The 14,231-nt window shown below is 46.1% G+C and overlaps 1 protein-coding gene across 1 annotated transcript in view; it reads right to left on the bottom strand.

The window, feature by feature from the left end:
- The window catches only part of T265_02569 (hypothetical protein), a gene marked incomplete at both ends in the record, with an annotated part of 44,413 nt that extends 31,496 nt beyond the window's left edge, over positions 1-12,917 (bottom strand). The window contains 7 exons of the mRNA XM_009166848.1: positions 315-410; positions 1,316-1,476; positions 3,175-3,353; positions 5,363-5,868; positions 6,097-6,668; positions 10,262-12,160; positions 12,735-12,917. Coding sequence (XP_009165112.1) covers positions 315-410; positions 1,316-1,476; positions 3,175-3,353; positions 5,363-5,868; positions 6,097-6,668; positions 10,262-12,160; positions 12,735-12,917 — 3,596 coding nt within the window. The remainder of the gene's footprint in view (positions 1-314; positions 411-1,315; positions 1,477-3,174; positions 3,354-5,362; positions 5,869-6,096; positions 6,669-10,261; positions 12,161-12,734) is intronic.
- Positions 12,918-14,231: the final 1,314 nt, after the last annotated feature.

Genomic DNA, 14,231 nt, shown 5'->3' with positions numbered 1-14,231 from the left:
AATGCGTCCACAGCATTCGTACTTAAACACTGGATGTCTAGTTCAGCCAATGTGAACGTTCACCAGCCCAATGAATTTACCTTTTAGTGTCGGCAAAGTAGACAGATGAATTGCGCCTTTAAGCAGTATCTATTAGGTGTTTTGCTACGGAATGATCACAAACGGAGAAGCTCAGATAGCGTGTACGACGCGAAACCGTACAACGACCTGGGATGGAATGATCGATTGCAGTGCATAACGGACGCGTTTTGTGTGATCAGGATGGACAACACTCTAGCTCACACGAGAAATGTGAACAACAAATAAGCACGTACCAGTGAATATAACCCATGCGGTGCAATGAGTGTATAGCTTCAATAGCTTCTGCCGCGTAGAATGCAATCATTTCCGCGTCCAACAGGTGTCCAACTCTGCAATCGTACAAAACAAAGGATCGCAGTGGAGATTTGACGTACAGGCAGATTGGTCCAACAGAAAGACGGAAAGGAAACAACACGGGACCATTTTAAGGGGAACAACATGACTGAGTAAGAGAACACTGGTGAAGCACCTGAATGCAAAACCATCTATCTATGGGTGCCTACACTCAATAGGGCGATAAGGACACCACCATAGGAAATGTGACTACGCCATAAAGAATTACTATATAGGGAGGAAACTCAACGGGAACGGTGTCTGTTGTTGTGTAGTAGTTGAATGCTATACAACTCAACGAATAATGATTTTCCGGGTCAGTCCAAGAAAAGAAAGTATACGGTTCCAGGACTATTAAGTGCAGCTACTAAGGTCCGGTGCCCTGCATAAAACTCAACAATTCAAACTCAGATACCTAACAATGGAGGCTGCAAGCTTGGCCGGCTGTTCATTACCAGCCAACTATTTCCCCGAACCGTGACTGCGGTTCATTCTTATCGGTTTGAAATCCAATCCAAGTCGGACGAGACAGTTATCCAGAGATTACAACCGTCTAGCTACTCGCAAAGGGCCGACCAGTAGTATTTCAAACGTTACAGTTGATTCTTGCCGGCATGGAAGCAACCTTGAGGTGAGAATAAAAGAAGCCCATACAATCCTACCGGTCATGCAGTTCATAATTCAAAGCTCTAGTCTAATTATTTCGTGGCACTGGTTGATAAAGAAGCGGTGATTTGACGACAAACGGCACTTGAAAAAGCACCTTTTCAAGAATTCGCTAGACAATCATATATGACACTCGCACTTCATCGGCGATCCCGAGAACCAAGCGAGTTCAGTCGCCTTGGAGTGGCGGTCGTATTGCGGACAGATGGTCCCGAATGTAGCAACAGATACTTACTTGCTGAGAAATATGTACAAATCACCACCAGGCTCATAATCCATTACCAAGTGGAGATGTTTCTCGTCTTGGAACGCGTAATGCAGATGAGGTAACCATGGATTTTCGATTGCGGCTGCCTGTGCCAAAACGGTGCGTTCCAACATCAGCTGGGATCCCTCCTGTGGAGGACAAGTTTGAAAAAAGCTAACACTGATGGGTTGAACGCTGTACTTATAAAAAGCGCCCGTCAACGTGAAGCTAGTTAGGATTCTTGACATAAAGTTTTTCGCACAAGGTGTGGATAAAAATCGAGTTATGTGTCTCGACCGGTCACTGAGTGGAGTGGCTCGTAAGTACTGAGGAAGGCAGGTACTTTTCTAAGCCGACAAATAAAGTGCAGTGGGATCCAATGACACTTACAATTCAGGTGTACGATCGTTCAAAGCAATAAAATCATCATAGCAATTTGAGATCAGTAGCCCAGGCGTTTGAACATAGTCGAACACCTAGGTAGTCAAGAACATGCTTTATCATCCAGTCATTCGAGGCGATTGCAATATAGGACAATGATGCAGTAGCGTTACTGCACTATCAGTCAGTATAGTATAGTTTTGTCAATTGTATAGCCATTGTATGGTCTTCGCTTGCCGCAGTATGATGTCGAAGGGGTTGCTATTATGTCCCCAAAACCATGTTCGCGGTTTTGGCAGGTCATCTAAAATTATAAGACCGTTGAAATTGTAAAAATCACACGATAAAGGATATCTAAAACGTCGTGTGCTCTTAATCTGGATTGACGCGCACGTAATAGGTAGTGAGATGTTATGTCGAAATGAGAGATACTGAAGGCTCGTTTGCCCTAAGCGGGATGGCATGATCATGAATATCGCCTTCAATAGATAGACGAACGCTGGAAGGTCTCCAAAACCCTGGCATTCAAATAGCCTGTGGAGAAAACTTTATCGATCTGCAGTACACAGACAACATCGTTCTCATTCTCGAAGAGAAGGCGCAGGTGTTTTTGGAGGAACTGACCAAAGTCATCCCGTCCTTTGGTATGTTCTTTGGACCCAGAAAGTGTAAGGTCATGCTCATAAACGTGAAGTAACTGAACACGCCACTTACAATCCAGGCAGAGGCATTTGGAGTTGTGGAGCGTTTCACACACCTTGGAAGTTGTATTAGTTCCGATTGCAGTTGACAGATGAAGTCAATGTCTGAATCTTCAAGACTCGGGTCGTGTTTGCTGGTTTGAAACACCTATGGCGTCAGAGTGGTGCATCCCTGGATCTCAAGGGACGTGTGTATCAAGCTACAGTACGGGCTGTTTTGTTGTATGGCTGAGAATTGGCCTGTTCGAGCAGCAGAACTGAGAGTCTTCAGGTGTTCGACAACCGTTGTCTCAGAACCGCAGCTCGTGTGGGTTGGTGCTGGCGAATCCGTATCGAGGCACTTGGGAAGCGAGTTGTTGTACGGCAGCGAGTCATCAGTGTTGAACACTGATGTCATGCTGTTGATGATGATGAGATAGACTGGTGCACAAACTGTGCCGGTCGTACGTGTTGGGCAGTAGCAGGACAGGCATGTATTCACACTATCAACGGTGCCAGGAGTAGCCTTTTGTTATTTTCAACCTCGAACCCTAATTAGTATCTAATTACACGTAACATAGCTGTTCGGATACAGCGAGGATTCTTCCTAATTGAAATGAGATCAAGACTGCACACTTTGGAAAGGATACCCCTTGAGGGTTTATTTTGCTAAGACAAGTGCTAGCAGGACAACCAGGACCTGCTGTGTTCAGGGGTCATTCCGCTTACCGATAAAAGGAACAAGTAAGTTTTTGGTGCCGCGTGGAGAAACGAATATGCACTTACCGGGTCGTGATGCAACCATGCACCCTTGTACTGTGATTTCATCGCATACACCGACCCTGGTGGTGCAACCTCGTGAACAACGCGTACTACACCACAAGCCCCTCGACCGATAAACTTCCCCAACTTGAAGTCGGATAACTGGACACGCATCTCGTTCAACCGGGTCAGAGCAGGCTTTACTGAAATGAGGAGGAAAAACCCGAGTAACTAAAAACCATGAGAAGTTAAATACACCGAAAAAAACAGTAATGAAGTATAAGCAAACAAAACCTACCACGGTAGACGCTGGAAGTCGTTCGGTGGTTTAAGGGACCGCAAATGGAGACGAGACGGTCAGTGACGATAGCAATCATCTGTTGGAAACGATTTATGTAGTTCGGTCGGTTGGGTAATCTACTTATCACAGGTTAGGGCTAAGTTTATCGTATCTACATTATTCTCCATGATCAGCAAGTTGGGGCATCGAATTTCACAAAGTCACTCCGTGAATTATTATCCTTGTCGTTGGCTATAGTTGATGACGAATGTTGGTGTTTTCAAGTTTCTAGCCTGCCGGGAGTGTTTGCGCCCGCTTTCAACCATTTAGTCGGTAGTGTTGTCGTACAAGTTCACCAGCTATTACGGTGCATGCATCTTGAGGTCAATCATCAGTTGAGCCTATAGCACCATACAGAAATGTCCCAGCAGGAAAAATCGCTATACCAGTACTGCCTCCCAAAGAGGGTGGAGTTGTCTGTTTAGAAACCCGTACAGTTCTCTCTGGGGGAGGAAGGGGAAATGTCCCATTCGAATGACACACTGAAAAACCCTCAATGTGCTGAATTTAAATCCCAGTAACACCAGATGGAGCACCGGGTACACACGAAGTAGTCGGATGACAACTAGACTGAATGGTTTGGAAAATCATGCCATAAGAACCGACGAACATGAGATAAAGTGCCGGAATAGTAGGTACGTACAGAAGCACTCCCAAACCGGTTACAAACCCGCCACGGGAAGATCCCATGGGGCCCGTAACTCAGACACCAAGAATTCACTTGATATATTCACATTTATTCATTCGGGTTAATCCAGCCTTGCTCATGTAAGGTCTTGGGGACCATTAATGAAATGGTTAGCGAACAGAACTAGACCCCTCCGATGTGAAAAACAACATACGCAATTACGCTATCCATCTGGCTATGATGATTCGATAAACAGTGCGATGTCCGCAGCCACCAAATGGAGCATTGTAAAGCTGTGTGGGTGAGAATTACGACATCACTAAAAGTTGTTATGAACTGATGCATTGAAAAGGACAGAAAAAAAACACTGGCTCACATGCGCTCCATAGCGTGGGCTCATACCAATAGCCAAACACGGAGTAGGACGCTAAACCGCTGGTTTTCAAATGACAGTACATTGCACGTTCGAAACAGACTTGAATCAATTTCTGATCGTGTATCTTACCTGACCTCTATGCGTGTCGTCTGCTTTGACTACGTCACACCAGGCCATTTATACTTTTGAATAGCGGTCCCTGTATCATGCGAAAGAGGGTTCAATATGTGCTGCCTCAGTTCATCGTTCCGATCCAGGCTATTGCGCGTTTGTACTATCTGTTCACAAGTGCACATATAATTTACGGTTTTCTATTCTAAAAAATATGAGGTGAACCTGGTGAACACATGGATCATCCACCAAGTTTGCTGTAAAACGACAACAACCGGGAAAAATATACTTATGTGGGGTTTAAATGAATCTTTATCGATTCCGCCTGCATCCATTGAAGGGGCATAGCACAACAAAATTTCGTCTGAAGGCCGACTGCAAGCTGTCCGGTGAGAATCTACTCGTTTTCCTCAGAATGAAAACAAGAAAACTAGTATGAAATTTTGCGATAAACAAAGAAACTCCCGTTAGTTAAAAACTTTCCCCAGAAACTAAAAATATCACCACAAACCTCGAACCGCCTATATGGTTTGCCACTGAAATATTTTTTGCAGGTGTGAAGCGGATACCAATAACGAGCACGAGTTTGCCAGAGGGAGTGGCACCGTAAAGGTTTCACTGATACAAGGATTTTCTGTAAGGCTTCATGGGCTACCATATATATATAAGGGTTCCCGAACCAGTAGGTCCACAGGTAAGGGATCGCGCTATGAAATAATCAACAGAAGTGATTAAAATGGGACCATCGAGCGCTTACCGCGTTTTCGAAAAAAATTGGCTGCCAATAAGGTTGGCGAGTGATCGTAGCTATGAGTTTCCGTCTGGTCATCCTCATTCTCTTTGCAGTCGTAATACACCTGATCGACCAAATTACTCATGGCATAGAGACAATCAAGCAGACCGTCTAGCGAAAGTAGACAGGGATCAGGATCAATTGGCTGATTTCGTTTGCGAATGGACAGACGATGCGATCTGGCTCCATCTCCGTCGCTTTTCTTGAGAGCGAAAGGCAACCGAATGCCACGACTAGGTGTGAAAAGGAGAGCTGGTCGAGTAAGCAATTCGAAAAGTTTGCTTGTCCGTTGCGAAGTCCATACAGCACGCCCACGTAAGGAGAGACGACCCAAACTGTGCCGGAGCGACTGGGAGGGACGAGAGGCAAATCGCGTTGCAACGTTGTTGGTAACCGAGGGTAAGGGGGCCAGTGTACCATCGTCGTCTTTTGAATGTTCAGAGGTACGCGAGTCATGCTCGCTGTTTCGACTGCGACAGGGAGTTGAGGCGATTGGAGGACGGCTGTGCACGGAGGATTTATTATCCATGATATATGACCTGGAAGAAGACTATAAAGATTAGCCGAGTGAAAAGTAGTGTTGCGCGAAGGGTAGAATAAACCGGGTGCAAGGGAGAACAACATTGTAATCTTGCAGTATGTATATGCGTACAAAAGGAAGAAAGTAATGTGCGAATGAAAAGAATAGAAAAAATCACATGCGGCTGGTAAAGTTTGAAGCTAGGCGAAAAGTTTCGGCTAAGGGTAACAAGCGCTTCACGTTGCTCAAGCGCACAGAACCGTAAAACAAGCGGGCCAAGAACTTAACGTGATTATGAAAAAGACTGGCTAATTGTGTCAGTCTTGGTGCCAAATCAAGCGGCCTGGAGTGAGATGGCGACCACAGAGTCTTGAGTGTGAAGGCCATTTGACAGATATTATCAATTTCGGTCCGCAGCATTGAAGACGACTCGGTCAACAGGCAAACAGACTGGAGTGTATGAAGCAAAACATTGTGCGATTGGATTAGTTCGGGCAAGTCACCATACGGTACAGCCGAGCCCGTATCGGATGCTGGGGTGAGCGAACAACCTGGTAAACGCCAATGCTGTGCGAATTTCACGCGTAGCGCCTCGATACGGTGCATAAGAAAATCGTGTAGACCAGTGAAAATGTAGAGCATATTCAAGCGCAGTAGCAACATGCGGTGATAGGTGTCGGGGTCGATGGAAGACAAGTAGTCGAGTTGGGGGAAGCGAAGCGTTTCCAGGCTCCACTTAGCATATTTAATCTAATTAGGAAGAGAATGAAAGGGAGGATTGTAAATCGGAAAGGAAAAGTATGATCGTGACATCATATTACCTACCTCTTGGATTGAGAAAGCGCACTCTGAGTTTTCTAATAACAAGAGAACTTTCAGACAGCACAGTGAATGGGTATATCCGCAGTACTTTGGAAATACAGCAAACAAGAGGTATGCTTAATGATCAAGCTGAAAACTGGTGATGCGCTGTATGGAAGTTGGGGGGGGGGAGATGCCAAGCGCGTCATCAATAGGTGGTTTGAAGCGATAAAGTAATCGACCCCGGTCGGAGGTTCCGAAGCTCGCTGGTGTCAGGTCTTCGTGGGAGCTCGCAACTTTCAGCAACGTAGGGGTGCTTATCTGCCGCACAAAAACTGTAAAACTATTTCTGATAGTGAGATGGAAGTGGCTCATCGAAAGCACCCCAAGCTTTCGATAACTCTTTACGACACGCGAAAATATATGGACGAAAGCTGATAGCAATCGCTTCGTTTACATCGGTTCTCGGGGTGCCTGCTGAAAGGTAGCACGCACAGGGTGAACGCCAAGGTTTAGTAGGTCTTATTGCAGTCAGCATCCTTACAAGGTTACCCATACAAAGAGTAGTCTCTCACGGGGACTGTTATCCGGCTCCCAGATTTTTCTGTTAACGTGGATGAAAAAGATCTCTTCCATAGGAAGACTATAGATGTCCTTCCAGTAAGAGGAAACGGTTAATTTTTCAGTCATAGCACAATATGAATAAATCTCCATATTTTGTAGGGATGCATTCTCGGTACAAATCCGATAACCTTCTCAATCATTCGCACAAGTGAGCTAACGGATCATACCGCGACTTTCCTGTTCTCGCAGGACAGTGTTGTGGAGTACAGTTTGCTTTGGTACATCTGGCGAACCTTAGTCTATCTTCAGGCATTGAAACAAGTTCGTACATTCGGGCAGTTCACGTTTCCCTTATGAGAAGCACTAGCATTCACCATATGGCTCAGCAAGCTCTGCACGTACAGTTGCTGTCGCAGTGGAGTGGTGTGAATAGCGCTGGACAGGCATTGAATCCGGTAGTGTGACAGAAAGCGGCGGAATGGTGTAAACTGAAGTCATATAACAAAGGCATTGATCATTCGCAATGCCAGCTGTTTACATGTTTACCGGTGTACACTGATACATCCAGAACTGAGTAGGCTAAACTAAGACTTATTGTTGGTTCAGCTGTAGCACTCTTGCGGTACCTAACTGCCATGTCTCCAGAAGGAAGCACGAGGGCTGGGATACTGCCAGGTTGGGCTCAAAACCACGGACATTCTGACCTGTAAATTCGCCCTCTAGTAACCGAGTCATCTTGCCCCCACCCCACTAAGACTTATACGAACAGCCGGGGCCGTCGCGACTGAACAACTTGATATCAATACTGGTGCCCAATAAACTCTTCAAAATTTAGGCGTTCTTTAGCTATCCATGAGTGAGTGAGCGATTAGCAGTCATCACTATTTGACATAACCTGTCCCTTTCAAAACGAAACAAACTGTTGTTCATGGGCTACGGTTGTGTTAATCATTTTCGCACAACACTGTAAGTGGGCTACATGTTAGGGAGGAAAGAAGATTCAAGACTGAACGAGAGACCTCATATAAGAGCAGCGAGACCCCGCACTACGAGTAACCAGGTTACGATGCGACCTGGGGAAAATCGCACCGTCCTCTGCGATAGGAGTGTGAAGGCAGAAAGTCGTTTCCCCCCGGCGACAAGAATGTCAATATTCATCGCTGTCTACTGTCTAGGTGCGGGCGCCCCAGCAGTATCCCAGCCCTCTTACAACCATGTATGGCAGTGAAGCATCGGTGTTGAACACTGATGTCATGCTGTCGATGATGATGATGATTCATCGCTGTGGGGTCGAAGTGCTCTCAAGATGTCCTCTCACAGATACCGAGTACGCACACGGCATAGCTCTTCATGGATCCGAAGCCATGGTAATGCAAACAATAGGAAATAATCTAAATAATCCTTCCTCAGGTTTGGCATGCGCTTCACACCCGTAAAGTGTAAAGTGTTACTGCAGAACTGGATACGCTCGAGCCTTAGTCTCATGCTTGTGGATGAGCTGATTGAGGTATAGACGAATTTGTCTACCTGGGCAGCGGTATCAGTCCCGGTGGTCTCGTGAAAGATGATATTTCTATCCTGATTGGGAAGGCCAAAGCAGCTTTTGTGAACCTGCATCACCTGTGGCGTAGGCTTGACATTAACTTATCCGCCAAGGGTCGAGTTTACAATACTAAGGTGCACTCTATATCACTATACGGGTCAGAAAGCTGGCGGCTGCGTGTCGAGGATGTCAAAAGACCTTCAGTGTCTGACCATAGTTATCTTCGGAACATTGTCCGAGTCTAGTGAGAACACGCGATCAGTAATGCTGAAGTACGTCGAATGGTTTTCGGAATAACTCACCCACGATAGATGAACTGCATAGGTTGCGCTGGCTTAGCCATGTATTCTGTATGCCAGTCGACCGAATTCCTCGAAGGGCTCTTTACGCACAGCCACGTGAAGGGTGGAAAGTGCCAGAGGAGGTCAAGCAATGACTTGACGGCGAAGTATGACAGCCCTTGCCAGACAACTCAGCTGAGCTGGTCATTGCTGCCGCCCAGGATGAGGAACCCGAGACAGGACACATCAGTGGTTAGGTACATTGTCAGACATAGTCCAGTCGCACCCTCAATGGCGCTCATGCATCCAAGCTATTGCTTTCAATGCATAGCTCCACTCTTAATCCTCTGAATGGGAAGTCCACTGATCCCACTGTATTTTTCATCTATTATATAAACTACCACCTCCAATGCGTAGCCATACATCATCAGTGAACGAAACTGTGGCAGCTACAACCAATGTGCGGCAAATACGCCGTCCCTACGGCTGATGATAATGTGTGGAGCCAGACGAGCAGCTGTGACACATATTAACGAGGCTAACTTACTGGATGGAAAGTGTGCATTCGCAGCCGATGGCGAGGTAAGTGGTAACTGGCTCCAATACAGGCTTGTACTAAGTCCGTGCTAATTTCGGACCATTAGGGAGGACATTGAGTTGTCTAGTAAGTAACATAGAGAACTGACTTTAAGAATATGGGTAAGTCGTTTTAAAACTGGTTTGAGCTCGTACACAGTGCGGACTTATCATGATCGTCGCCACACAACTACACCAGGCTTGAGTATTGCACCAAACAGACTGAATCACTCCAACAAACGAAACTTAGCCGATGGGGATTGGTGATGCAGAAGCCCGAAGCCGAAAATTCGCTTTGGCGATCTAGTTTCTAAATAAGCCATACTGAAAAATCAACTGTATAACCTCTTCAGAGCGGTAATTTCCGCAAATTTCTACGACAAATTCAACAATCCGTGTTTTCTCTTGTGAAAGATAGCTTTGTACGGTTTACAACTGTTTCCGTTTGCGAGAAACCTTAGTGTGTGGAAAACATGGGTTCATGATTATTACACAACAAACCTGAGGCGTAAAACTATGCGACGGAATAACATCGGCGTGCTGGATTAGGTGAAAGGACTGCAACTGAACAGACGTACCTTTAGCATGAAGGTGAATATGCTATTGTACGTTGTGAGGTTGCTCTCCGTAAGGACGATGTTGACCGGCCAAGTGGTGCAGTAGGTGAGATGAACCAGACTGAAACAACGAAGGGTTTGCTCAACAGCTGTGGACCCACCTAAATCTGACTGCGAGATAGAAGCAAAAGTGAACATAGATATTTCCCGGTACAAAAATTTTGGCACCAGGTGTGTCTCAAATTGCGATCGTAGACGTAATGTGAGGCCCACCAAATCACGATACCAGGGTTCTGAATTGAAAATGTGCGAAAAAAGTTGACGCGAAAAGTCATTCACTCGATCACCTGTGCCAAACAGATAAACAGCCCCAACCGCAGCTAGAGCAGTTCCAAGACTTCGATGGGATCCGAACTGAACAGGACTGGGCTCCAGTAGCATGCGCATCAGGTGCTGGTTGAGTGTACGACTGCGCTCAACGATGAAACGTTTCAAGTTTTTTTGCAGTAAGTTTAGATGGTCATTGTTTCGAGTGAACTCACTGAAACTGGTATGTCCGGGTCTCGTTTCTTGCGCCACGGGCGTTCTCACAGAATCGATCAACTCCTGACGAAGAGAGAGAATATCTGGTTCGACCCACGATTTGACCGAGGCAATATGGTCATCATTATGTATAATTCGGCCATTGGTTGCATGGCTTTTCTGTGGTTGTACGACAGGTGCTGTAAGATGCACAAAAATGTCTTCCGTCTTCAAGACGATCGGTCCCAAGACGGATGATTGGGAAGCTCCAGCAGCTAAAGCAGTGAGGATACAGAGGGATTTCAGCCCGGAAAGTAACTCATCCAAAACTGAATGGAAAATTTCGGGAACTTGATCGCCATTCGATGATATGAGCGAGTTTATTGCAGTCGGCTCACCAAAGAATGCTCGTTGACAGAAATCGGGATCCGTCACTGCACAGGAGTCCTTCGCATTGGGGAAAAGGGAATGGGAATACTCCAACATAGAAGCACATCCGGACAAGAGCTGCACTGTTGTATACATAAAGGGTAGAAAAGTACGAAAAAAGAAGGTGTTCAGTGTATCCAGAAATGAAACATCGCTACTGCAGTCACCAAATGTGTTCGCCACGTAATATAGCAAGTTCAATAGACGAATGTGTACGTTGGCCTCCTGCAAGCTGGATGTATGACCAGCAGTTAGACGACTGACTAAATTTGCAAGAATATCTGTCCGACGATCCCACAATAACAACTTGAAATACAATGTGGTAAGAGTGAATGTTTCGGGACCACGAGCTTCAGTTTCAAGCGTTTGTAAAACCTGATCAAATTCACCGAGGTAGTCGCCCAAACATGTACCGAAAGCAACGAGGCAGGGATGAAGAGAAGCAGCGGTGTTCTCAATAAATTGTACAAACGTGCGGAGAAGCAAGGTTAAACTGGCAAAACGACCGAACAAAATTAAGAGGGAGTCCAGTGTCGGGTAGGCCATATTGGCTAAACTTACACGGGAAGCAGGAGAAAACCGATTGGCGAACAACTTGTGTGGGTGATAGAACACACAAAAAATGAAAGAAGAGCGAGCACCTAACAAAACCCAAAGGATCTCCCGCACCAGTTGATATTCGGTCAACTCGTGTCGGTCATCTTCCAGGCCAAAGTGCTTTAACCACTGCGTTTTAAACCCGTCATAAGCAGGCTTGGTTTTTCGCCACCAGTATTCTGCCTGAAGGTGAAGCGAAGCAAAAGCATCAGAAAATTTGTGGCTTATTCCCGTTGTCGTGACATGCTGGATTGGTAAAGTATCCCAATGCCGAGGGAATGTGGTAAGAGCGACTTTTCTCACTTGTGAAACCACGGGCTGGTCCAGATCTTCTTCAGACGTCGAGTCATCCGATACCATAATAGGGAGAGTCTGGAATGACAGCGAACAGAGAAGGGACATGAAGGCGATCCTAGATTCCAGCTATCTACCCTTTCTAATAAGATCAATAAGACAGACAAATACTGGGTGTGATGTTTATTACAACCAGGAATCCACTGTCGAACAAAACGACGGGGCAGCATGGAACGAAACTTGTCGCCCTCAGCACCATGCACAGGATTATAGCAGCAACTGGTAATTAGCTGCCATACAACCATGAAGATATCAGTAAAGAGTGCGAAGAAAAGCTTCATGCCCCTAGAGGAGACGGTCAAGATCAAGTTATCTGCCTCTGCAAAACTGCTGAAATAAACATGTATGGGCATCACGCAGGATCAAGACATCATCAAATAGATTGATCAGGTGTCCTTCGCGAACCCCACAAGAAAGTTGGGCAAACGACGACAAACTTTAACTAGAGGTTCCGGCTAGGAGGTGGCAGGAAAGTCATTACTGGGTTCAGTTACGTGTCCCGACAATGCGCAGGGAGAATCGCGTACAACGCACCCGCGAAGGCGCTAGGAACTTGTGGCGCCTAACTTGTTAGCAACGGATTTCATTTTACCATGATCTGTCCTCTGTGAACTGAAGACCAAAAAGGATAAAAAGTAGAAAGCATGGCTCTTCTTGACAGGCAGCGGTCGGGCATACGTATTAAATTGTTGGCAGTGTGAGAGTTGGGAGTTTTTAATGGAGATTTCGTTCTGAAGCCAGTCCATACTGAAACACCGAGAATCACATAGTACATTCTCCGACCACTTTAACCTTTAACTTTAATTTCGCTAGCAAATCTGACTCACTACCCAGTGCTGGCTCATGGACAACTTCAGTACGGACATACTGCAGCAAGTTAGTGCCTGGTATGTGGTTAAATGCTCATAACACAACAAATCTTTCAGCTGTAACACCCTTTACTGACCTTCCGGTCAGTAAATTCGCGCTCTAATCACCTGATTCATTTCACCCCGGGAAATGCAAATGCACTGCTATCTCTACGGAAAAGTCGCCACATGTCCCAAACCCCAATCTGGAGTCGTTCAGCTGTAGCACCCTTTCGGTGCCTAGCTGCCATGCCACACGAAGCAGGCACGAGGGCTGGGATACTGTCAGGTCGCCCAAGCCTAGACAGGGGAAGTCGAGTAGCAGAGGTCGGGTTCGAACCACGGACCTTCCGGTCAGTAAATTCGCGCTCTAACCACTTGGGCCATTTCGCCCCCAATCTGGAGGACCAGGATACTGTGTTCGACAGACGTCTAACCATTGACCAACCTGGTATGAGAGACTGAGTGTCGCGGGACACCCCCTCAGTAGAGCTGAATGGGTCACTGAGGTGCGCAAACCGTCGCACAACGGTAAGGTCGTCTCTTCGTGACGGTTATCAAGCATCAGTGGTCAAAAACCTGGAGACGCCTTACACCCCATGGCCACGTCTTGCACCCATACAATAACATTGCCCTTACTATAGCCTGGTACACGTGACCATTTTTGAAGCCGCAAGTGAGCAAATTAGCAAACGTGGTTCGAGCCTGAGAATTTTACACTGTTAGGAGGACTACCTCTAAACAGACAAATCCACTTTGCTAACGATTTGTATTGCACACTAAAACCTTGTTTCTACATTGCAGCCTCTCACTGACATTCTATTAGACTTTAGCCCTTTTCAATTCTGCTTGAGTTAAATTCCACATCACGGAACGATCAACTTGTTTGCAGTATAAGTTCCTCGAAGTTGTTTGTTTTCTCCAGTTCTGTGAACTACCGCGTCTAGCTGGTACATTATCCACGAGGATACAGTATGCACCTACTTCATCGAACACATTTCCGTCAGAGCTGATGCAACTACCGAGGTATGTAAAACTCTTCACATCATCAACGACAGCATGACATCAGTGTTCAACACCAATGCTTCACTGCCGTACAACCATGACTTATTTGAAAGCCTTATTGTAAAGAAAAGAATAAAGGTGGATGAAGGAGGGACCTAGTGCTAGCTTAACACAATCATTCCGAGGTGCCTACACCTCCAGACATTCACTCAGGCAATCTGGATAGAAACTGACAA

This window comes from Opisthorchis viverrini (assembly GCF_000715545.1).
Source record: "Opisthorchis viverrini unplaced genomic scaffold opera_v5_31, whole genome shotgun sequence".
NCBI classification, from domain to species: Eukaryota; Metazoa; Platyhelminthes; class Trematoda; order Opisthorchiida; family Opisthorchiidae; genus Opisthorchis; species Opisthorchis viverrini.
The sequence above is the reverse complement of the archived record's forward strand: the minus strand, read 5'-3'. Positions and strand labels throughout refer to the sequence as shown.